Source organism: Phyllobates terribilis, unplaced genomic scaffold (genome assembly GCF_046119375.1).
Source record: "Phyllobates terribilis strain yellow unplaced genomic scaffold, ASM4611937v1 Scaffold_1__5_contigs__length_1240528914, whole genome shotgun sequence".
NCBI classification, from domain to species: Eukaryota; Metazoa; Chordata; class Amphibia; order Anura; family Dendrobatidae; genus Phyllobates; species Phyllobates terribilis.
The window spans coordinates 4,109,846-4,136,030 of record NW_027362761.1 but is presented as its reverse complement, the minus strand read 5'-3'; the positions used below and the strand labels follow the sequence as shown (position 1 = coordinate 4,136,030).

Genomic DNA, 26,185 nt, shown 5'->3' with positions numbered 1-26,185 from the left:
CATTCTGGCATTTGGCACATATTAAAAATTATGCTAATCCTAATTGACCTAAAACAGAAAAGGTTTATACTGATTGCATGTCAGATATTGAGAAGAACATGCATATGTGTCTTTTTATATAGTGTATGTAAATTTCTGGTTTGAACTGTAATTATCCCCCTCTACTCCTCCTCAATCAGGCCTCATCTGGAATACTGTGTCAAGTTTTGGGCACCACATTTTAAAAAATACATTGGAAAACTGGAACAAGTTCAGAGAAGAGCTACCAGGATGGTGAGCGGACTGCAAAGTATGTCCTACGAGGAACGGTTGCAGGATTTGGGAATGTTTAGCTTGCAAAAAAGAAGACTAAGAGGATAATTAATAGCTGTTTACAAATATCTGAAGGGATGTCACAGTGCAGAGCATATGTGTCAAACTCTGGCCCGTGGGCCAACTCTGGCCCACAGGGTGGTTATACTTGGCTTGCGACACCAGAACCGCCACCCCTATGTGGGGCCATTATTCTGTATGTAGGACTATGTGAGGCCCATTATATTGTATAGAGGACTATGTGGGGCCCATTATACTGTATGGAGGAGTATGGGAGGCCCATTTTTCTGTATAGAGGACCATGTGGGGCCCATTATACTGTATGGAGGAGTATGGGAGGCCCATTTTTCTGTATGGAGGACTATGTGGGGCCCTTTATACTGTACACTGGTTGGCCCCTCTACTTTGTCCAAATTATTCATTTTGGCCCTCTGCTTGTTTAAGTTTGACATCCCTGGTGTAGAGAGATCATACTTATTCTCATTTGCACATGGAAACAAGAGACGCAATGGAATGAAACTGAAAGGGAGAAGATACAGATTAGATATTAGAAAACACTTTTTGACAGCGAGGGTGATTAATAACAAGTGGAACAGGCGGCCACGAGAGGTGGTGAGTTCTCCTTCAATGGAAGTCTTTAAACAGAGGCTGGACAGACATCTGTCTGAGATGATTTAGTGAATCCTGCATTGAGCAGGGGGTTAGACACGATAGCCCTGGAGGTCCCTTCCAACTCTAGCATTCCATGATTCCATTATTATGTTAATAACATAGTACAATTATGGTACTTTTCTGTTTCTGGAATGGTGACCTTATCTATTCTGAAATTCTGATACAGTGAAGAACTTATGGATATTTCATTACAATGTGCCATCAATACCAGTTCAGTAGCCCCTGACGATCACAAGAATGAAGTGCCGCTTTGTCTCTTGTTGGCTCTATGTAGTTTTTACCATGGACCAAGTAACTGCCCATAATGGGCCAATAGTCATATCTCATGTTTTTGACTGTAGCTAAGTTATGCAATATCACCTGTGATAATAAGGTTTTAAAGCTATGCACACATTTGCAATACATTTTTATTTACTGCTCCAGTGTAACAAGAAAATAAATAAATGTCTTACTGTTTTCTGTCTGCAGTTTCTCTGCAGACCTATATGTCTCCATGATTTCAGTCTACAAACTTTGCTTGTAATTTAATACTATAATCATCCTTCCATGTTTCCATAAAGTTGCTTCATGTGTACATACCATTTAAATATATTTAATCCAACATATTAACCTACATATTTTCCTACTTCTATTTGGCAGGTATGTAATAAGCAGTTTAGAGTTGCTGGTGGCTGAGGATTATATGATCGTTTACCTGAATGGTGCCACACCACGGCGTAGAATGCCTGGGTTAGGATGGTTGAAGAAGTGCTATCAGATGATAGATAGGAGGTAAGTTTATACTGTGACCTACTGATGTTCTCATGCTGATAAAATTACATCTTTTACTTTATTAAAACATTAAGGCTGTGTGCCCACGTAGCATTTTTCAAGCGTATATGCTGCGGAATTTCCGCAGCGTAAACGCTTGAAAAACGCATGTATATCCGCACCCCATGGTCCCCAAGGGGATTCCGCATGTTCTATGCCCACGCTGCGGATTTTTCCGCAGCGTTTATGCCGCGTTCAAAAATCCGCAGCATGTCATTTAATTTTGCGTTTCCGCAAGCGGAATTGCCTTTGTACAATGCATAAAAAACGCAAGGCAATTCCGCATGTGGAAAACGCGTGATAAACGTGCGAAAAATGCGCGATAAACGCGTGCGGAATTACGCATGCGTTTTTCCGGGAGAGGACTTGCATTTATGCAGCAGAAATTTTCTGCTTCATAAATGCAACGTGGGCACATAGCCTTAAGCACTGATTCATCAAGACTGGTAGTTTAAATATTGCTAATGTTGATGAAAGGTGCTCTGAAGTAAGATGCGCCTCTTAAAGAATTTAGCACATCTTTCAGCTGCAATGAGCGATCACAAGAAACATACTTCAGTGATTGCCTGGAGAACTTTTCTGTCATAAATTACGCCATCTACAGGTGCTTCTCACAAAATTACAATATCATCAAAAAGTTAATTTATTTCAGTTCTTCAATACAAAAAGTGAAACTCATATATTATATAGAGGCATTACAAAGAGAGTGATCTATTTCAAGTGTTTACTTCTGTTAATGTTGATGATTATGGCTTACAGCCAATGAAAACACAAAAGTCATTATCTCAGTCAATTAGAATAATTAACAAAAAACACCTGCAAAGGCTTACTAAGCGTTTAAAAAGGTCCCTTAGTCTGTTTCAGTAGGCTCCACAATTATGGGGAAGACTGCTGACTTGACAGATGTCCAGAAGGCAGTCATTGACACAATCCACAAGGAGGGTAAGCCACAAAAGGTCATTGCTAAAGAAGCTGGCTGTTCACAGAGTGCTGTATCCAAGCATATTAATGGAAAGTTGAGTGGAAGGAAAAAGTGTGGTAGAAAAAAGTGCACAAGCAACCGGGATAACCACAGCCTTGAAAGGATTGTTAAGAAAAGGCCATTCAAAAATTTGGGGTAAATTCACAAGGAGTGGACTGCTGCTGGAGTCATTGCTTCAAGAGCCACCACACACAGACGTATCCAGGACATGGGCTACAAGTGTCTCATTCCTTGTGTCAAGCCACTCATGACCAATAGAAAACACCAGAAGCGTCTTACCTGGGCCAAGGAGAAAAAGACCTGGACTGTTGCTCAGTGGTCCAAGGTGTTGTTTTCAGATGAAAGTAAATTTTGCATTTCATTTGGAAATCAAGGTCCCAGGGTCTGGAGGGAGAGTGGAGAGGCGCACAATCCAAGCTGCTTGAGGTCTAGTGTGAAGTTTCCACAATCAGTGATGGTTTGAGGAGCCATGTCATCTACTGGTGTAGGTCCACTGTGTTTTATCAAGACCAAAGTCAGCGAGCACAGCCGTCTACCAGGCAATTTTAGAGCACTTCATGCTTCCCTCTGTCGACAAGCTTTTTGGAGAAGGAAATTTCACTCAGACTTAGCGCCTGTCCACACTGCCAAAAGTATCAATACCTGGTTTAAAAACAACAGTATCACTGTGCTTGATTCGCCAGCAAACTCGCCTGACCTTAACCCATAGGGAATCTATGGGGTATTGTCAAGAGGAAGATGAGACACCAGACCCAACAATGCAGACAAGCTGAAGGATGCTGTCAAACCAACCTGGGCTTCCATAACACCTCAGCTGTGCCACAGGCTGATAGCCTCCATGCCACGCTGCATTGATGCAGTAATTGATACAAAAGGAGCCCCGACCAAGTATTGAGTGCATTTACTGAACATGCATTTCAGTAGGCCAACAATTCGGATTTTAAAATAATTTTTCAAGCTGGTGTTATAAAGTATTCTAATTTACTGAGATAATGACTTTTGTGTTTTCATTGGCTGTAAGCCATAATCATCAACATTAACAGAAATAAACACTTGAAATAGATCACTCTGTTTGCAATGCCTCTATATAATATATGAGTTTCACTTTTTGTATTGAAGAACTGAAATAAATTAACTTTTTGATGATATTTTAATTTTGTGAGAAGCACTTGTATGTGGTATGATGAACTTGCCAGTCGCACTTGACTACGCCCCTCCTTGCCCCCTTTTGTGATATTTCAGTTTTACCTCAAAATTCAGGAGAAAACTGTTTGATAGTTACATAAGTACATTAGTTGAAAAAAGACATAGGTCGCACCCCAGTGCACAGGGGACGTTGTCAAATGAAAGCTTGAAGCCATGATGGAAGGGGAACCGCTGACCGGATTCCTTCAACAAGGGTGTGGATTTGGTTGGTGTGGTGGCGCCATTGTGGCCATGCCTTTGCTTTGTGGTTCTGAATCCTACTGACAGGTTCTCTTTAAGGCATATGGTGAGAGGTTCCAGGCTGCTTCCTTCCCCAACAAATGTTAACAACTTGCGGCCCCTGATCCTATGGGATAAATATACAGCAGACATCTGTCTGCAGAGTACTTGATTAGATGATGGTCTGATTCCCCCACGTGTGCATGCAATGACCTGAGCTGCTTCCATACTCTCATAACTCACATCACAAGGATATTGTGGTAAACTGTATTTTGGACAAGCGGAATTTATTGTACAATTGCGATCGGTGAGGAATGCACGGAGTGGCACTCTGCTAGAGGTAAAATCTTCTTTTATTCATGTACAAATAAAAACATGGATGCACCTGGACCCATAAAAGTGTGTATACCACGCGAAACGGCCGTCGTCCTGTGAAGGGCCCGCTTCCCTGCATCCATGTTTTTATTTGTACAAGAGTAAAAGAAGATTTTACCTCTAGCAGAGTGCCACTCCGTGCATTCCTCACCAATCGTATTTACATAGACTCTTACCATGGATGGTGCTGCACCTGCTGATGAGGGTGGTTGCTGCAGCTGCTTTTGGCTCTGGTGTTCCGCAGGAAAAGTATGCTAAGATTGTGTGGTGCCGGTTTCTGACTCTGGATACTTTATTGTACAATTGTCATGTAAAATAAAAAAAAAATCTGATTCCTAGAGATCCCAGAAAAAAAAAAAAAGATCTAGGTCCATCAAGTTCAACCTTCCTCCACCAATTGTACATTTTGCCACTAATTTAACTGTAGCCCACAATGTTATGTGTATCAAGCAAATCATCCAGCCCTTTTTTAAAAGCTGTTATGGTGTCGGCCATTGCTACCTCTTCTGGTAGAGCTTTACACAGTTTGACTGCTTTAACTGTAAAGAACCCTTTCCTATTTAGCTGCTGGAATCGTCTTTCTTCCACCCGTAATGAGTGCACCCTGGTCCTTAGTATATCCTTTGGGAGGAATAAGTTATGTGCCAGTCCTTTGTACTGACCACACATATACTGTATTTATACATGTAATTGAGATCTCCCCTGAGGCGTCTTTTTTCTAAGATAAACAAGCAAAATCTTTTGTTCTGTTACTACCATGCTACAGAAACCATACCACATTTGATTTTTTAATTCTTTGGTGCTGATATTCTGCTCCATATATGGGTTGACATGATAAAATATAAATTGGTTCTGTTACTACCCTGCTACAGAAACTAGGCCACATCTGAGCTTGTAATTCTTTTGCACTGAGATTCTGCAGTATCCAAGGCTCGTCCACAGTAAAAAATCTAATTTTTTCTGTTACTACCATGCTACATAAAGCAGCCACATCTGAGCTTGTAATTGGTTTGCGCTGAGATTCAGCTCCATCCAGGGGTTGACATTATAAAATCTAATTTTTTTCTGTTACGACCATGCTACACAAACCAGGCCATATCTGAGCTGTTTTGCACTGAGATTCTGCGGTATCTAGGGTTCCACGGTAGAAAATCTATTTTTTTCTGTTACTGCCATGCTATATAAAGCAGGCCACATCTGAGCTTGTAATTGGGTTGCACTGAAATTCTGCTCCATCCAGGGCTCCACATTATAAAATCTAATTTTTTTCTGTTACTACCTGTGAAGACCCAGGGTCTTCCATGGGCATACTACTACTCAGACAACACAGGGTGAGGGTAAAAAAGCGTGGCAGTACTTTATTGAACCACCAAACAGACAAACTTATAGAACAGTCCCAGCAGAAACCCAAGGTGGTGCAAAATTACACAGTCTGACCCATCCGTTGGCCCATTGGGAATAGAGCAGCTGTGACTTTAGGACTTCCAGGGCCAACTACCTCAACTAGTGGCACCCCGCTTTGGGTGGACACCCACAGAGAAGAGGTAGTGACAAGCTTAGGAAGCTGACAGTCTATTGAGGTACGTGGCCAGGAGACCCGAGGGTCCCACCCTGGCTTCTCCTGACATATTCATGGAACCAGGCGACCGGATGGTCCCAACCTGGCATCTCAGAACATATCCATGGGACCAGGTGACTGGAGGGTCACAATCCTGGTTTCCCCAAACGTCTCCAAAGGGTCAGTGATTGTCAATGGAGCAGATCTGTATCCCTCTGGATGGAGTCATGTTGTCCTGTAGAGCTGTCACTTAGATTGTTCCTGTCTGTGGTTTTGTAAAAAGACTCCTGATACAGAGGCATAACCCCCTTATATAGTTCACAACTGTCCTTCAAGACATTTTCTACAGGTCAGGGGGGGGTGAGATGAGTTTACCTCTCCATTGTTTGAGCATTTAATTGATCTGCACAGCATATACTCCTCTGCTGTGCAAGTCATCAAGCCACAGAGCCCACACAATGGTTAATCAACATATTTAGAAAACATTCATTGTTCAAAGACCCTGTGCAAAGATAACAGTACAATAAACTGTAATAGCGGATATAAGATGTAAATAACAGCTATTCATTAATCAACAATTCTCAACTCAACCTACAAGAGAAGTCAACATTCAGACAAAAGTCCATGTTTCTTGTCCCACCTGAAGAAAGAAACACATGAATTCAAAAGTCAACAGAAAAATAATAGTGTATTTCTGTTCGCCTACTTAATTTAGATGGCTGGATAATTAAGATTAAAAGCTTTGTCGTTACACTACTGTGCTACAGAAACCATGCCACATCTGAGCTTTTAATTCTTTTGCGCTGATATTCTGTTCCATCCAGGGGTTGACATTATAAAATCTAAAGTTTTGCTGCTACTACCTTGCTACATAAAGCAGGCCACATCTGAGCTTGAAATAGTTTTGCGCTGAGATTCTGCTCTATCTAGGACTCCATAGTAGAAAATCTAATTTTTTCTCTTACTACCATGCTACATAAAGCCGGCCATATCTAAGCTTGTAATTGGTTTGCACTGAGATTCTGCTCTATCCAGGGCTCCACATTAGAAAATCCATTTTTTTTCTGTTATTACTGTGCTACACCAACCATGCCACATCTGAGCTTTTAATCATTTTGTGCTGATATTCTGCTCCATCCAGGGGATGACATTCTAAAATCTAAATTTTTGCTTCTACTACCGTGCTACAGAAACCATTCAACATTTTATCTTTTAATTATTTTGTGCTAGTATTGTGCTCCAGCCAGGAGTACACATTCACAATCTAAATTATTTGTGCTAATAGTGTGGTCCATAAACCAGGCCATATTTCAGCATATAAATATTTTATGCTAATATTGTGCTTCATCCAGGAGTCCAAATTTCATAATCAAAATTGGTTGCGCTAATAGCGTTGTCCAGGCCACATTTCAGCATTGGACAGGGCTTGGAGCAGTATTTCTAGCTTAAACTTTGATCAGTAACAGGTGGATGAGTGACAGGAGTGACAGGTGTAACACACAGGCAACACAAATGAAGTAGACCCAACCTGGAGACCAAACATTTCCAAGAATTATGGGCAGATACCACTAAAGTGGCATCAATTTTTCTTTATTTATTTTACTCACTTACATAGTTCCATTAATTCCACAGAACTTTGCAGACATTATTAATTTCCCCAGAGTAGAAATAGTATAATAAAGCTCTGACATCCCTTCCACTACACCCATCAGATGGAGACCCAGCTTAGAGTCTCCACATTTCAAATTTTTTTTTGGAACATCAGTGCAGGAGCAACAGCAGGCAAAGAAGCCATGACAAAGGTGTCACAAACTGCAATAACCCGAGATCAATGCAGTACACTAAAAACTACACCATCGCCTAGTCTGCCCAGTCTGCGACTGGGGTGCAAAAGTTATTGGAGATCCATGACTTGTTCATCTTGATGAAAGTTAGGCGGTCTACACTACACTCTGCTGGTGCATGGGCTGGTCTCACTCACAGAAATTGTTTCTGCCATTTACACTGCTGCTGCTAATGTTTTTTCATTGACGACTCGACGTTCCCGGGGTTGGAAGTCTATAACTGCGATGCACACTGTGTGCCTCACTGCTGTCTTGGGGAAAACCACTCTCAAGATTGTCTTCAAGCATGTTTTGATACTCCAGCATTGGCATGTCCCTTTCCAGTGGGAAAAGCATCTGGCAAAATTTACTCTTGTACCATGGATCTAACAGAGTGGCAACCCAGTAGTCAGCACTATTTCTAATGCTAACAATATGGGCAACAATCATGTTGCTTATAGTGCAGCAATAAGGCGCTCATGGGTCGGTCTCCTCCATAGTGTGTTGGTGGTAGAATAACACTAAAGCTTGCTTCCTCTCTGCCCTCACGCCAACCACAGACAACAGAGAGGGGATCATTATTCTCTTCATCTACTAACTGTTGCACACCCATCAAAACTTCCTCCTCATCCTCCTCTATTTGTTCCTCAGCTCCTGCACCTTCACTAAAAGTTTGTCTGGTATCAAGAGCCCCCCTTGATCACTGTAATCCACCCTCCCATGGCAACCATCTGTGCAATGACAGTCCGGAACTTAGAGATATTGTTATCCTTCCGCATCCTCCTCTGCTTCCTCCTCTTCCCCTGGGACCACCACCTCCTCTCGCAGACTATTCAAAGTGTGCTCCATTATGTTTTTGACCAGAATAGTGATGCTGATGACTGCATTGTCAACGCTAACCATCTTAGTAGCCATTTCGAAAATGTGCAGAAAGATGCAGAGGTCCTTCATCTGTGTCCACTCCGCAAGTGTGATTTGCACCACATCCGTACTGCGTTGGCCCAGGCTATGCAAAATGACATATTGCACCAGTGCTCAGCTGATGCCACAGTCACTGCAACATGTGCAGAGTTGAATTACACCATGTCGGCACATCGCATATCAACCGGTTACCCGGTAGGCCGAAAGATCTCTATAGCAATGCACCATTATTGTGTTAGGAGGGCGGTTGCAGACAACTTTAATATAATGGAACGCAACTGACCCCGGGGTCCGCGATGCAGCCTGGTGGACTGCTGCCGAACACTTTCCTGGTGGAAAGGAAAGCAACCAACTTAAATGTAAAACCCTTCCATGTTTCTGCACACTGGAATGGGTATAGCAATTCGCACTATCTCTGTTAGCTGCACAAGAGATAGGCAGAGAAAAACTATCTGTAGTACTGTTACAGCACAGGGACTACAGTGGCGGCGCTAGGATGCGTGTGTGACTACACCAACGGGTACATGTGCCTCCAGCCGGCGTGCTACCGGACTGAAGGGTTCAACTCCACGTGGCTGACCGGCGTTAGCCGTGAACAGGATGTCTGCAGGCTGCTCGGGGTGATAGGTGACCCCTTTGGCTGAGCCAGGCTGCTAGACGAAGCTACCTGCCTCTATGGAGCTAACCTGCCTAAGCGACCTGTGCTAATTAGCCGAGCGAACTCTGGCATCGGCAGGTCGCGGAGTGAACAGCTAGGGAGCACGTGGAACACAGTTGTCCACACAACAGCATCGCTTGTTCAAATGATTAGAGCGCGCCGCCATGTTTGTGGGCGGGCCTTTTAAAGACTAAGCCCTGCCCACCGACGCGCCATTGGTGACGCCACCCGTGGACCAATCAGGCGGTGCCAGGTCACCGGGTCAGGTGTGTGCCAAACCACCAATCACGATCCGCCAGGTCACGGGCATGCTCAGTGCGACGAATCCTGGACTTCGATTCCAAGCACCCTGTCTCCCTCTGCAACCTATGCTTAACATTGCTAGGAACCAAAACACAGGAGACAATCTGTACGTCTCGTGGACCAGCTAGGCGTTGGGGCTGAAGACGATGCTGAGCAACATTAGCCCTGGCTGGACCGAAATGGGAGACCACAGAAGGTCCTGGACCCATTTCAAATCCAGCCACAGACCGACACCTAACATTATCTCCCCCTCCACTTGATGCTCATTTTCCTCCATGAGCAGGGGGGCAAAAATGTGGTCCACCGGGTCACAGAGGGGATTCACAGAAAAGTGACCACTCCGGTGTACAGTGTACCCTTTTTTAAAGCGAGGAGCAAACCTCGCAGATTCCCCGCGTACTTTAGTATTACGGGCCGCGAGCCACACTGTCGCCCGGATAGGATACGGGGACAGGACGACGAGAAGTGACAACCGACTCTCTATGTGTGGAGTCCGTCACGGGTGACAGCTGGGGAAGACCAGCCGGACTTTGGCAGATAGATTTATCTCTCGCACAGACGGGACATGAGAGAACAAAGTTCTTGACGTCCTGGCGCCACCGGGGCCGCCAATAGGACTGTTGAAGGGACTTAGTGGTACGTTTGACCCTGAGATGAGCTCCGATCTTAGGGGCATGAGCCCAGGAGAGCACCTCATATTGTAACTTGGGGGAAACAAACGTCCTCCCCGACGGAACCTGGTTAGAGGACACTGCAGCCATCCTCTCTACCTGAGAGTTCTTTTCGACATAGTCTGACAAGACCCGGGTCCTGGGGACAGACAAAGAATCTGTACCAGAGGTCACATCGGTAGAGGGTTCAGAGACTACCCTCCGGGTGACTTTGACCATACACTGAGACGCACAATTCTCACTCCAGGAAGAAATTCTCCCCGTATTCCAGTCAATGTGTGGAGTATGACAGCATAGCCAGGGGAGACCCAATAACACCTCGTCTAATCCACCGGGAATAATAAGAAATGAGATGACCTCCCGGTGGCCCTGAGGAAATGACATGGTGAGGGGAATCGACTGGTGGGTGATTTGCGCGTCCAGGAATGAACCATTGACAACACTAGCATTCACTGGTCTTGAGAGTAACTCTATAGGTATGGCATGCCTCTGGGCAAATGTAGATGATAAAAAATTGCCATCAGCACCAGAGTCCACCCACGTCTTGGCAGTAACTGCAGATGTACCAAAAGACAATGTCACGTTATATAATAATTTGGAGGAAGAAGTCCCAGAATTTAATACACCTCCTCCAACGGTGGTAAGACCTACTCGTTTTCCCGACTGCTTGCAACCCTTATTTACGGGGTACTCCAAGAGATGTGCAGGACGAGAACGAGAAGGACCAGACTCAGTCCGGGATATATCCATAGCCTCAGGCTCCGGGTTGAGAGTCTCGGGTTTGGAAATGGGTCTAGAGAAGGATGGTGCCAACTGATACTGAGGTCTAGCAACCTCCAGCTCTAACTTGTGTTCCACTTGACGCAAATCTATACGGTCAGCGAGAGATATTAACTCCTCCAGGGAGGTTGGAATCTCTCTGGTAGATAGAGCATCTTTAATATGCCCAGCCAGACCCTTCCAGAACACCGGTTTAAGCGATCGCTCAGACCAATCCAGTTCTACCGCTAGGGTTCTGAACTGGATGGCATAGTGGCTGGCGGTGGCCGAACCCTGGATCAACGCGAGAAGCTCAAGAGCCGTATCATGCGTGACCTGAGGACCTAGGAATACACCTTTTAAGGTCTTAAGGAAAAGACCCGCATTTACTACAACCAGATCATTCCGCTCCCATAGAGGAGTAGCCCACTTCAGAGCCCTGTGAGAGAGTAATGAGATGATATATCACACTTTGACTCTTTCGGAGGGGAACCGTGCCTCTATCATCTCCAAATGAATGGAGCATACATTAATAAAACCCCTGCAGAATTTACTGTCCCAAGAAAATTTTTCCGGGAGAGCAAAACGGGGTAATGGGGCTCTTCCAGTGCTTGCAGTATTCACCGCAGCCGAGTTAATAATATTGGCTGCTAGAGTAGCCGTCTGGGTAGATACTGCAGTGATATCAGCGACCGGGACAGCTTGTTCCAGAGATTTAAGTCTGGCCTCAATTCGCTGTATATACTGCAGCAATTGCTGGTTGTCGGCCATGTTAGGCAAGACCCTGACGCTCTGATACTGTTAGGAGGGCGGTTGCAGACAACTTCAATATAATGGAACGCAACCGACCCCGGGGTCCGCGATGCAGCCTGGTGGACTGCTGCCGAACACTTTCCGGGTGGAAAGGAAAGCAACCAACTTAAATGTAAAACCCTTCCATGTTTCTGCACACTGGAATGGGTATAGCAATTCGCACTATCTCCGTTAACTGCACGAGAGATAGGCAGAGAAAAACTATCTGTAGTCCAGTTACAGCACAGGGACTACAGTGGCGGCGCTAGGATGCGTGTGTGACTACGCCAACGGGTACACGTGCCTCCAGCCAGCGTGCTACCGGACTGAAGGGTTCAACTCCACATGGCTGACAGGCGTTAGCCGTGAACAGGACATCTGCAGGCTGCTCGGGGTGATATGTGACCCCTTTGGCTGAGCCAGGCTGCTAGACGAAGCTACCTGCCTCTATGGAGCTAACCTGCCTCTATGGAGCTAATCTGCCTAAGCGACCTGTGCTAATTAGCCGAGCGAACTCTGGCATCGGCAGGTCGCGGAGTGAACAGCTAGGGAGCACGTGGAACACAGTTGTCCACACAACAGCATCGCTTGCTCAAATGATCAGAGCGTGCCGCCATGTTTGTGGGCGGGCCTTTTAAAGACTAAGCCCTGCCCACCGACGCGCCATTGGTGACACCACCCGTGGACCAATCAGGCGGTGCCAGGTCACCGGGTCAGGTGGGTGCCAAACCACCAATCACGATCCGCCAGGTCACGGGCATGCTCAGTGCGACGAATCCTGGACTTAGATTCCAAGCACCCTGTCTCCCTCTGCAACCTATGCTTAACATCGCTAGGAACCAAAACACAGGAGAGAATCTGTATGTCTTGTGGACCAGCTAGGTGTTGGGGCTGACAATGATGCTGAGCAGCTTTAGCTCTGGCTGGACTGAAATGGGAGACCACAGAAGGTCTTGGGCCCATTTCAAATCCAGCCACAGACTGACAACTAACAATTGCATACAGCCTTTACTCCAGATTCAGTGACAACAGCCATTGCTCAAACTCAGCCTGGAGTGCTGTCCACAACTCTTGAGATATATGACTGCAATCTCCAAAGCATGTTCATTTAACCTCTTTACTACCCAAGGTGGTTTGGACATTAATGACCAGGCCAACTTTTACAATTCTGACCACTGTCACTTTATGAGGTAATTACTCTGGAACGCTTCAACGGATCCCACTGATTCTGAGACTGTTTTTTCGTGACATATTGTCCTTCATGATAGTTGTAAAATTTCTTCAATATCACTTGCGTTTATTTGTGAAAAAAACGAAAATTTAGAACATTTCGCAATTTTCAAACTTTGAATTTCCATGCTCTTAAATCAGAGAGATATGTCACACAAAATAGTTAATAAATAACATTTCCCACATGTCTACTTTACATCAGCACAATTTTGAAACCAATTTTTTTTTTTATAAGGGTTAAAAGTTGATCAGCAATTTCTCATTTTTCCAACAAAATTTACAAAACCATTTTTTAGGGACCACATCACATTTGAAGCGACTTTGAGGGATCTATATGAAAGAAAATACCCAAAAGTGACACCATTCTAAAAACTGCACCCCTCAATGTGTTCAGAACCACATTCAAGAACTTTATTAACTCTTCAGGTGCTTCACAGGAATTTTTGGAATGTGGAAAAAAAAAATTAACAGTTAAATTTTTTCACAAAAATTTTATTTTTGACCACAATTTTTTTATATTTGTAAGGGTAACAGGAAAAAATGGACCCAAAATTTGTTGTGCAATTCCTCCTGAATGGGGGAAAACCACTGTTTGGGCGCACGGCAGGGTTCGGAAGGGAAGGAGCACCATTTGACTTTTTGAATGTAAAATTTGCTTGAATAATTAGCGGACGCCATGTTGCGTTAGGAGAGTCCCTCATGTGCCTAAACAATGGAAACCTCCCACAAGTGACACCATTTTGGAAACTAGACCCCTCAGGGAACTTATCTAGATGTGTGGTGAGCACCTTGAACCCCCAGGTGCTTCACAGAAGTTTATAAAATTTTCACATTTTTCCCACAAAAATGTTTTTCAGCCCCCAATTTTGCATTTTCATAGAGGTAACAGGAGAAATTGTGCCAAACCATATGTGGGAGAAAACCACTGTTTGGGCGCACGCAGGGGTGGATTAAGAGTAGCAAGAGCCCCGGGCAGTTTAAAAGGCGCGTCCCCCCCACACACACACACACACAAACCTGATGTATCACGTGACATGTCACATGATCCCCTGTGACAGATCATGTGATAGTTCACGTGAAATTAATTTGGCACAATATTAATGTATTAATTATAATAATTATTTTTACATTAATTGTATGACTTAATATTGAGCACAATTAAGTATGCTGACATCTCCTATATACAGTATGAGACCCTACACACACAATATGAGCTGCCACATTCCTCCTATACACAGCAGGTAACCATCTATACACAGCGGGAGGCCGCACGTAGCCATCTATACTCAGCAGGAGGCCGCACGTAGCCATCTATACACAGCGGGAGGCCGCACGTAGCCATCTATACACAGCGGAAGGATGCACGTAGCCATCTATACACAGCGGGAGGCCACACGTAGCCATCTATACACAGTGGGAGGCCGCACGTAGCCATCTATACACCACAGGAGGCCACAAGTAGCCATCTATACACAGCGGAAGGCCGCACGTAGCCATCTTTACACAGCTCGAGACCGCATGTAGCCATCTATACACAGCAGGAGGCCGCACGTAGCCATCTATACACAGCGGGAGGCCGCACAGTGCCATCTATCCACAGCAGGAGGCCGCACGATGCCATCTATACACAGCGGGAGGCCGCACGGTGCCATCTATACACAGCGGGAGCCCGCACGGAGCCATCTATACACAACAGGAGGCCGCACGGCGCCATCTATACACAACGGGAGGCCGCACGGTGCCATCTATACACAACGGGAGGCCGCACGGCGCCATCTATACACAGCAGGAGGCCGCACGTAGCCATCTATACACAGCGGGAGACCGCACGGCCCCATCTATACACAGCGTGAGGCCGCACGTAGCCATCTATACACAGCGGGAGGCCGCACGGCACCATTTTATACACAGCGGGAGCCCACACGGCGCCATCTATACACAACGGGAGCCCGCGCGGCGCCATCTATACACAGCGGGAGGCCACATGGTGCCATCTATACACAGCGGGAGGCCGCACGGCGCCATCTATACACAGCAGGAGGCCGCACATAGCCATCTATACACAGTGGGAGGCCGCACATAGCCATCTATACACAGCAGGAGGCTGCACATAGCCATATATACACAACGGGAGGCCGCACGTAGCCATATATACACAGCGGGAGGCCGCACGTAGCCATCTATACACAGCGGGGGGCCGTACGGTGCCATCTATACACAGCAGGAGGCTGCACGTAGCCATATATACACAGCGGGAGGCCGCATTTAGCCATCTATACACAGCAGAAGGCCGCATGTAGCCATCTATATACAGTGGGAGGCCGCATGTAGCCATATATACACAGCGGGAGGCTGCACGTAGCCATCTATACACAGCAGGAGGCTGCACTTAGCCATATATACACAGCAGGAGGCCGCATTTAGCCATCTATACACAGCGGGAGGCCGCATTTAGCCATCTATACACAGCGGGAGGCCACACGGTGCCATCTATACACAGCAGGAGGCCGCACGGCGCCCCCCAGATACAGCGGAAGGCCGCACGGCGCCCAGCCCAGAGACAGCGGGAGGCCGCACGGCGCCCCCTCCAAAGACAGCGGGAGCCCGCACGGAGCCATCTATACACAACAGGAGGCCGCATGGCGCCATCTATACACAACGGGAGGCCGCACGGTGCCATCTATACACAACGGGAGGCCGCAGAGCGCCAGCTATACACAGCAGGAGGCCGCACGTAGCCATCTATACACAGCGGGAGGCCGCACGTAGCCATCTATACACAGCGGGAGGCCGCACGGCACCATTTTATACACAGCGGGAGCCCGCACGGCGCCATCTATACACAACGGGAGCCCGCGCGGCGCCATCTATACACAGCGGGAGGCCACATGGTGCCATCTATACACAGTGGGAGGCCGCACGGCGCCATCTATACACAGCAGGAGGCCGCACATAGCCATCTATACACAGTGGGAGGCCGCACATAGCCATCTATACACAGCAGGAGGCTGCACATAGCCATATATACACAAAGGGAGGCCGCACGTAGCCATATATACACAGCGGGCGGCCGCACGTAGCCATCTATACACAGCAGGGGGCCGTACGGTGCCATCTATACACAGCAGGAGGCTGCACGTAGCCATATATACACAGCGGGAGGCCGCATTTAGCCATCTATACACAGCAGAAGGCCGCATGTAGCCATCTATATACAGCGGGAGGCCGCATGTAGCCATATATACACAGCGGGAGGCTGCACGTAGCCATCTATACACAGCAGGAGGCTGCACTTAGCCATATATACACAGCAGGAGGCCGCATTTAGCCATCTATACACAGCGGGAGGCCGCATTTAGCCATTTATACACAGCGGGAGGCCACACAGTGCCATCTATACACAGCGGGAGGCCGCACGGCGCCCCCCAGATACAGCGGGAGGCCGCACGGCACCCAGCCCAGAGACAGCGGGAGGCCGCACGGCGCCCCCTCCAAAGACAGCGGGAGGCGGCACGGCGCCCCCCCAGAAGCAGCGGAAGGCCGCACGGCGCCCCCCCAGAGGGAGCGGGAGGCCGCACGGTGCCCCCCTAGAGACAGAGGGAGGCCGCACACAGTCACGCACACACTCAAACATATACAGACATATACATACACGCATAAACACATTTGAAATACAAAAATACATATAAACAGACATCACACAATGATATCTGCACACACTCACACACACTCACCATCCCCCGGCTCCCGTCATCCAGCTCCTCTCCGGTAGTAAGTAGCAGTGCAGGGCGCGCACTGTGTGGTGTCACACTAGCAGACACGGCAGCGCACAGGGCCGAAGAAGAAGCAGCGTCCATGCGCCGCTGCTGGGGGAGCGGTCTCGGGGCCCCCCCTCCTCTGACTGCCGGTATGTGCCGCGGTGCTGCACATATTATAATGAAGGCAATCTGGCCATAGACCCCCCCGGAGCCCCGGGTCCCCTGGAGCCCTGGGTGGTAGCCCAGATTGCCCTCATTATAATCCGCCTATGGGCGCACAGCATGGTTCGGAAGGGAAGGAGCACCATTTGACTTTTTGAATGTAAAATTTGCTTGAATAATTAGCGGACGTCATGTTGCGTTTGGAGAGTCCCTGATGTGCCTAAACAATGGAAACCTCCCACAAGTGACAATATTTTGGAAACTAGACCCCTCAGGGAACTTATCTAGATGTGTGGTGAGCACCCTGAACCCCCAAGTGCTTCACAGAAGTTTATAACATGGAGCCATGAAAATAAAAAAAAAATTATTTTCACAATGGTACGAGGAGAAAATGGACCCCAAAAACTTTTGTGCAATTTCCCCTGAGTATGCTGATATCCCATATGTGGGGAAAATACACTGTTTTAGTGCACAGCAGGCTTCAGAAGGGAAGGAGCATGGTGTGACTTTGAAAGCAAAATTGGCTGGAATTGAGAGCAGACGCCATGTCGCCTTTTGAAAGTCCCTAATACGCCTAAATAGTGGAATCCCCCTCACAAGTGACTCCATTTTGGAAACTAGACCCCCCAAAGATTTTATCAAGGGGTAGTGAACATTTTGAACCCAGAGGTACAACACATAATTGGTGTCATCATATTGAATAAGTTGTTGATAGTCTTGAGCGAAAGTGCTCACTACATGAGTTTGCATCAGGTACTCGGGTATGCAACATGTATCGCAGGTCCTCAAGTGACATCCTCGAGTCCCCACCCGCATGTTTCACGGTTATGAGACACCCAAAAAAAAACGTGGGGATCGCTCGTGCATGGCAATCCCAGCGAGGTTTTTTTGACAGCGAAGCAAATGGGGCGGAGACTCGAGCATGTCACTCGAGCACCCACGATACTCGGTGTATACCCGAGCACCCGATGCAAACTCAAGTAGCGAGCACTTGCGCTCAACACTAGTCGCACTATCGTCATTTATTTTTCTTTACTTTCAAAAAAATCCCAACTCCATCACAACCCTAACCCTAGAACACAACCCTAACCCTTGCACAACCCCAACCCTAGCACAACCCTAACCCTAGCACAACCCTAACCCTAGCACAACCCCAACCCTAGCACAACCCTAACCCTAACCCTAGCATAACCCTAACCCTAGCACAACCCTAACCCTAACCCTAGCACAACCCTAACCCTAACACAACCCTAACCCTAACCCTAGTGTTCATTTTTTACGCCGTTCCTCGTGCGGTATAAGTGATTAGACGACTTTATTCTTCGGGTCGGTGCAATTACGATACCAGATTTATAGCGGGTTTTTATTATTGACAGCTGTCACACACTAAAAGACATGTTTTTTTTTGCAAAGACTAGTTTTTGCATCGCCATATTTTGAAAGCTATAATTTTTCCATATTTCGGCTGACATCAGAGTCATGTGACGGCTTGTTTTTTGCGGGATGAGTTGACGTTTTTATTGGTATCATTTTCAGGCACGTGACATTTTTGATCGCTTTCTATTCCGATTTTTGGGAGGCAAAATAAAAAAAAAACAACAATTCAGGAATTGTTTTTTTTAAATTTTTTTTATGCCATTCTGCGTGTGATAAAATTGATAAGGCAGCTTTATTCTTCGGAGCAGTATGTTTAAACCGGTACCACATTTATATAGTTTTTCTTTGTTTTGGTACTTTTACACAATAAAATCTATTTTATAGAAAAAATAATATTTTTTCCATTGCTTTATTCTGAGAGCTGTAACTTTTTATTTTTCGGCTGATGGAGCTGTATTGAGGCATGTTTTTTGCGGGATAAGATGACGTTTTCAGCTGTACCATTTTTATTTATATTTGTCTTTTTGATTGCGTTTTATTCCATTTTTTTTTGGCTGTATGATGATAAAGCATCATTTTTTGCTTCACTTTTTATTTTTATTTTTTTTACCGTGTTTACTAAAGGGGTTAACTAGTGGGATACTTTTATAGGTCAGGTTGTTCCGGATGTGGCGATACCAAATATGTATACTTTTATTGTTATTGTTTTTTTTATTTCACAATAATATTTATTGATGGGTACATTATACACTGCTCAAACTGTCCACTTAGGAAGCAACACTGATTGACAATCAATTTCACATGTTGTTGTGCAAATGGAATAGACAATAGATGGAAATTATTGGCAATTGTCAAGACACACTCAATAAAGGAGTGGTTGTGCAGGTGGGGACCACAGACCACATCTCAGTACCAATGCTTTCAGGCTGATGTTTTGGTCACTTTTGAATGTTGGTTGTGCTTTCACACTCGTGGTAGCATGAGACGGACTCTACAACCCACAGAAGTTGCTCAGGTAGTGCAGTTCATACAGGATGGCACATCAATGCGAGCTTTGGCAAGAAGGTTTGCTGTGTCTGTCAGCTTAGTATCCAGAGGCTGGAGGCGCTACCAGGAGACAGGCCAGTACACCAGGAGACGTGGAGGGGGCCGTAAGAGGGCAACAACCCAGCAGCAGGACTGCTACCTCTGCCTTTGTGCAAGGAGGAACAGGAGGAGCACTGCCAGAGCCCTGCAAAATGACCTCCAGCAGGCCACAAATGTGCATGTGTCTGCACAAACGGTTAGAAACCGACTCCATGAGGGTGGTATGAGGGCCCGACGTCCACAGATGGGGGGTTGTGCTCACAGCCCAACACCATGCAGGACGCTTGGCATTTGCCCCAGAACACCAGGATTGGCAAAGTCGCCACTAGCGCCCGTGCTCTTCACAGATGAAAGCAGGTTCACACTGAGCACATGTGACAGACGTGACAGAGTCTGGAGACGCCATGGAGAGCGATCTGCTGCCTGCAACATCCTTCAGCATGACCGGTTTGGCAGTGGGTCAGTAATGGTGTGGGGTGGCATTTCTTTGGAGGGCCGCACAGCCCTCCATGTGCTCGCCAGAGGTAGCCTGACTGCCATTAGGTACCAAGATGAGATCCTCAGACCCCTTGTGAGACCATATGCTGGCGCGGTTGGCCCTGGGTTCCTCCTAATGAAGGACAATGCCAGACCTCATGTGGCTGGAATGTGTCAGCAGTTCCTGTAAGATAAAGGCATTGAAGCTATGGACTGGCCCGCCCGTTCCCCAGACCTGAATCCGATTGAGCACATCTGGGACATCATGTCTCGCTCCATCCACTAACGTCATGTTGCACCACAGACTGTCCAGGAGTTGGCAGATGCTTTAGTCCAGGTCTGGGAGGAGATCCCAAAGGAGACTATCCACAACCTCATCAGGAGCATGCCCAGGCGTTGTAGGGAGGCACAGGAATACAGGCACGTGGAGGCCACACACAATACTGAGCCTCATTTTGACTTGTTTTAAGGACATTACATCAAAGTTGGATCAGCCTGTAGTGTGTTTTTCCACTTTAATTTTGGGGGTGACTCCAAATCCAGGCCTTCATTGGTTAATAAATTTGATTTCCATTGATGATTTTTGTGTGATTTTGTTGTCAGCACATTCAACTTTGTACAAAACAAAGGATTCAATGAGAATATTTCATTCATTCAGATCTAGGATGTGTTATTTGAGTGTTCCCTTTATTTTTTTGAGCAGTGTATTTTTATTTTTTGCGGATTTTTTTTTTTTTTTTTAATATTTTCACCATTTTTTTTTTTTTCATTTTCTGACACTTTTTTTTACTTTTATACTTTGTCCCACTATGGGACTTTCACTTTTTTTACTCTGATCGCCTGTATAGCATAGGGATGGAGCACCATTCCTGTGCTATACAGGATGTCAGCGATGCTGACGCAGAAGATACTTTGATCGTGCACTGTGCATGATCAAAGTATCTTCCGGCTGTCTGGTGACCTGGATGTTGTCATGATGACATCCCAGTCGCCATGACAACCACGGGACCTGGCCTCAGACAGCGTGGGACGCCAGGGAAGGTGTGAGTACCGGTGTTTTCCTCCGGAATGCTGCGATCGCCTTCGATCGCAGCATTCCGGAGTTAATGTGCCGGGAGCAGTGCGGGACTGCTCCCTGCACATAGCACTGGGTGTCAGCTGTGACAATCAGCTGACACCCGGTGGCGATCGCAATCGCCAGGGCGTATTAATACGTACCTGGCTCTTAAAGCCCAAGGCACAGGTACGTATTAGTACGTCTGTCCCTCCCGAATCTCGCCGTGTGTCTAAGCAGTACTGTACAGCCACATATGGGGTATTTTTTCATGTTCAGCAGAAATTGTGAGACAAATTTTAGTGCCATTTTCACCCATTCCGCATGTGAAAATGTAAAATCTGGGGCTAAAACTAAATTTTTGTGGTGAAAATGTAATTATTTTTTCTTCACTGCTAAATAGTATAAAATTTTGTAACACACCCGTGGTGTCAATATGCTCACTACACCCCTATATGAATTCATTGAGAGGTATAGTTTGTAAAATAGCGTCACTTATGGGGGGGGGGGGATTCTGCTGTTCTGGCACCTCAGGGGCTCTCTCAGTATGTCATGGAACCCGCAAACAATAACAGTAAAATCGACACTATAATATGGCGCTTCTTCCCTTCTAAGCTTTGCACTGTGCCTCAAAAGTAGTTAGTTACATATAGGGTATTGGCGCAATCAGGAGAAATTGCTTAACAAACTGAGAGGTCCATTTTTTGCTATTCGTCCTTAGAAAAATTAAACATTTTAGGCTAAAACAACATTTTAATTGTAAAAATGTAAATATTTTTTCTTCACCGCCCAATGGTATAAATTTCTGTGAGGCATATGTGCTGTCAACATGCCCACTGCACCCCTAGATGAATTAATTGAGAGGTGTAATTTGTAAAATGACATCACTTATGGGGATTTCAGCTGTCCTGGCACCTCAGGGGCTCTGCCAATGTGACATGGCTTCCGCAAACAATTCCTGCAAAACTGAACTCCAATATGGTGCTACTTCCCTTCTGAGCTTTGCACTGTACATAAAAAGTAGTTTTAGACCACATAAGGGGTATCAATGTACTCAGGAGAAACTGCACAACATATTGTATTGTGCATTTTCTCCTGTTATCTTCGTGAAAATAAAAAAATTTTGACTAAAAACATTTTTGTGGGAAAAATTTGACTTTTTATTTTCACAGCTGTATGTTACAAACTTCTGTGAAGCACCTGCGGGTTCAAGGTGCTCACCACACATCTACATACATTCCTTGACAGGTTTAGTTTCCAAAATGGGGTCACTTGTGGGGGGTTTCCACTGTTTAGGCAAATCTGGGGCTCTCCAAACACAACATGTCGTCTGCTCTCAATTTCAGACAGTTTTGCATTCAAAAAGTCAAACGGTGCTCCTTCCCTCTGAGCCCAGCCGTGTGTCCAAATAGTAGTTATTCCCCACATATGGGGAATCAGCGTGCTCAGGAGAAATTGTACAACAAATTTTGCTGTCCATTTTCTCCTGTTACCATTGTGAAAATATAGGCCTAAAGTAGAGTTTTTGTTAAAAAAATAAAATGTTCATTTTTTCCTTCCCCATTGCATTAATTCCCGTGAAGGGTTACCGTATTTTTCGGACTCTAAGACGCACCGGACCATAAGACGCACCCCAAATTTTGGGGTGGAAAATAGGAAAAAAAATATTTTTTATAAGATGGGGTCCGTCTTATAGTCTGATTAGGTATCTTACCTGAGGGGTGGTGGAGCAGGAGGCAGGGTCCTTCAGGAAACCGGCCCGGCGGAAGTGGAGGAATGCTGTGGACGCCTGTGCTCCAGCAGCTGTGAGTTGCGGTGATGGTGGAGCAGGATCGCAGGTTCCTCCGTTCCCTGCCTCAGGAACCCGGCGACAGCAGAAGAGTTGAGATGCTGGTGTCTGGTTGGGGCCTGTGGACTGGCCTGAGGTCTGGGTCCTGTGGACTGGCCTGGGGTCTGGGACCTGTGGAATGACCTGGGGTCTGGGGCCTGTGGACTGACCTGGGGTCTGGGGCCTGTGGACTGGTCTGGGGCCTGTGGACTGGCCTGTGGACTTGCCGGGTTGTGAGTGGTTTCCAGCGATGCGGCAGGGCAGCGTGTGCAGCTTCCGGTGGCCGCAGCCATCTTCCTGAGGCTGTGATCTACAGGAAAATGGCCATTTTCTTGTGGATCTCGGCCTCTGGAGGATGGCCGCAGCCACCGAAAGCCACACACGCTGCTCTGCCGCATCGCCGGAAACCTCTCACAGCCCGGCAGAGGCCCCGGCTCCTCTGCCTCACCGCCCGGCACAGGCCCTGGCTCCTCTGCCTCACCGCCCGACACCAGCACAGGTACAGGCCCCGGCTCCAGCCGCATCTCACCTCTGCCGCCGCCGGAGGAGCCTGCGATCCCCGCTCCACCACCACCGGTAAATTACCGTTCGGACCATAAGACGCACCCCCCATTTTCCTTCCAAATTTTGGGGAAAAAAAGTCCGTCTTATGGTCCGAAAAATACGCTAATTAAATTCTTGAAAGTGGTTTTGAGGACTTTGAGGTGTGCAGTCTTTAGAATGGTATTTTCTGTCATATAGGCCCCCCAAAGTCACTTTAAATGTGTTGTTGTGCCAAAAAAATGGTTTTGTAAATTTTGTTGGAAAAATGTGAAATCGCTGTTCTACTTCTAGCTTCCTAAGAAAAGAAAATAATATTTCAGAAATTGTGCTGATGTACAGTGGACATGTGGTAAATGCTATTTATTAACTATTTTATGTGACATAACTCTTTGGTATAAGGGCATAAGAATTAAAAGTTTGAAAATTGTGAAATTTTCCAAATTTTCACCAAATTTCTGATATTTTCACAAATAAACGCAAGTCCTATTGAACAAATTTTACCACTATCATGTAGTACAATATGTAATGAAAAAACAGTCTAAGAATCAGTGGGATCCATTGAAGCGTTCCAGAGAAAATACCTCAAAGTGACACTGGTCAGATCTAAAAAATGAGGCGCAGTCATTAACCTACAAAGTGGTTCGGTCCTTAAAGGGCTAGCACCGATCGCTGGCATTTAACCCCTTTGATGCCGCTGTCAATAGTGACAGCGACATTGATGGGCGTCACAGAGGGAGGGAGCTCCCTCTCTGATTTCAGCGCACAATGCGATAGCGATGGTGTTTTGCCGATGATATCCATGGTGACCCCGGGCCGAAAGATGGTCGCAGGGTCACTCAGGGATGGTGGCCTGTAAGCTCCTGCTCAGAGCTAAGAAATTTGGATGTAAAGCAGGCGGCCCTCACAATTTATAGAGTACCAGCAGGCAGCCTCCACAATTTTTAGATGGCTAGCAGGCATCTTGGGGACACATGAGACCAATGTAGAGCTTTTTGGTAAAGCACATAATTAAACTGTTTACTGTAAATGGAATGAGGCCTACAAATAAAGAGCACAGTACTTACAGTCAAATATGGGGGAGGTTCAAAGATATTTATCAGTTGTTCTGCTGCCTTTGGAACAGGCTGTTTGTGGCCATATTCTACCATTTCACTGACCAGTTGTTTTTGAAGCCCCTGATGAAAACCCGTGTGGGTTGAAACGTTGGGCTGGAATCCTCCTTTATATTTGGATTTTGCTGTATGTACATCAATAAAAGGACATAAATAGAATCTTTGACCTTTGTGCTATTGTTATTTTGAGTGCCAGAACAGAAATAACCTGAATCTGACAAAAGGAATAATAAATTAAAAATCTATGAAAATGAACAAATGAAAGTCAGATATTGCTTTTCAACCCTGCTTCCACAGAATTTAAAAAAAAATTAAACTCATGAAATAGGCCTGGACATAAATGATGGTACTCTTAACTTAATATTTTGCTGAACAAACTTTTGAGGCAATCACTGCAATCAAACGATTCCTGTAACTGTCAATGAGACTTCTGCACCTCTCGACATGTCAACATGTAGTTTGGCAAATTCCAGTCTGGCGCTTTTTTATTATTTTTTTTTCAACAACAGTGTTCTCCTTGGTCGTCTCCCATGAAGTCCACTTTGGATCAAACAACGATGGATGGTGCGATCTGACACTGATGTTCCTTGAGCTTGAAGTTCACCTTTAATCTCTTTAGAAGTTTTCCTGGGCTCTTTTGTTACCATTCGTATTATCCGTCTCTTTGATTTGTCATCAATTTTCCTCCTGCGGCCAAGTCCAGGGAGGTTGGCTACAGTTCCATGGATCTTAAATTTCTGAATAATATGTGCACCTGTAGTCACAGGAACATCAAGCAGCTTGGAGATGGTCTTATAAGCTTTAGCTTTAACATGCTTGTCTATCATTTTCTTTCTAATCTCCTGAGACAACTCTTTCCTTTGCTTCCTCTGGTCCATGTTGAGTGTGGTACTCACCATGTCACCAAACAGCACAGTGAGTATCTGTAGCCCTATATACAGGCCTACTGACTGATTACAAGATTGTAGACACCTGTGATGCTAATTAGTGGACACAACTTGATTAAACATGTCCCTTTTGTCACATTATTTTCAGGCGTACCATCATTTCTGTCCAGGCCTATTTCATGAGTTTAATTTTTTTTAAACTTCTGTGGAAGCAGGGTTGAAAAGCAATGTCTGACTTTCATTTGTTCATTTGCATAGATTTTTAATTTATTATTACTTTTGTCAGATTCAAGTTATTTCTGTGACTATTGTGGGTTTTTCTTTCATTACACGAGGGGTACCAACAATTTTGACCACGTGTCTATATGTGGTATTTCTATGGGGATCATTGTTTTTCTGTTTTTAATCATGTTTTTACTTGTGGTGTCTATTTGGTGTTTCTAATACAATTTATATTTTTTTCTTGTATATTAGTATCTGATATTTTTGTTATTTAGAATGTTTGGTGCCTATTTCTGTACCCCTTGTTCTCTTCGTTATTTCCAAAAAACATGAATATGTCAATGATTTTTGGAAAAAAAGCAATCAAGTTTTAGACAGTGTAAGAGAT

The 26,185-nt window shown here is 45.6% G+C and overlaps 1 protein-coding gene across 10 annotated transcripts in view; it reads left to right on the top strand.

Moving 5' to 3' along the window:
• ATCAY (ATCAY kinesin light chain interacting caytaxin) overlaps positions 1-26,185 on the top strand; it is a 473,880-nt gene that overhangs the window by 145,526 nt on the left and 302,169 nt on the right. For all 10 annotated transcript variants that reach the window (XM_073652463.1, XM_073652282.1, XM_073652021.1 and 7 more), the window contains exon 7: positions 1,624-1,755. In XM_073652463.1, coding sequence (XP_073508564.1) covers positions 1,624-1,755 — 132 coding nt within the window. The remainder of the gene's footprint in view (positions 1-1,623; positions 1,756-26,185) is intronic.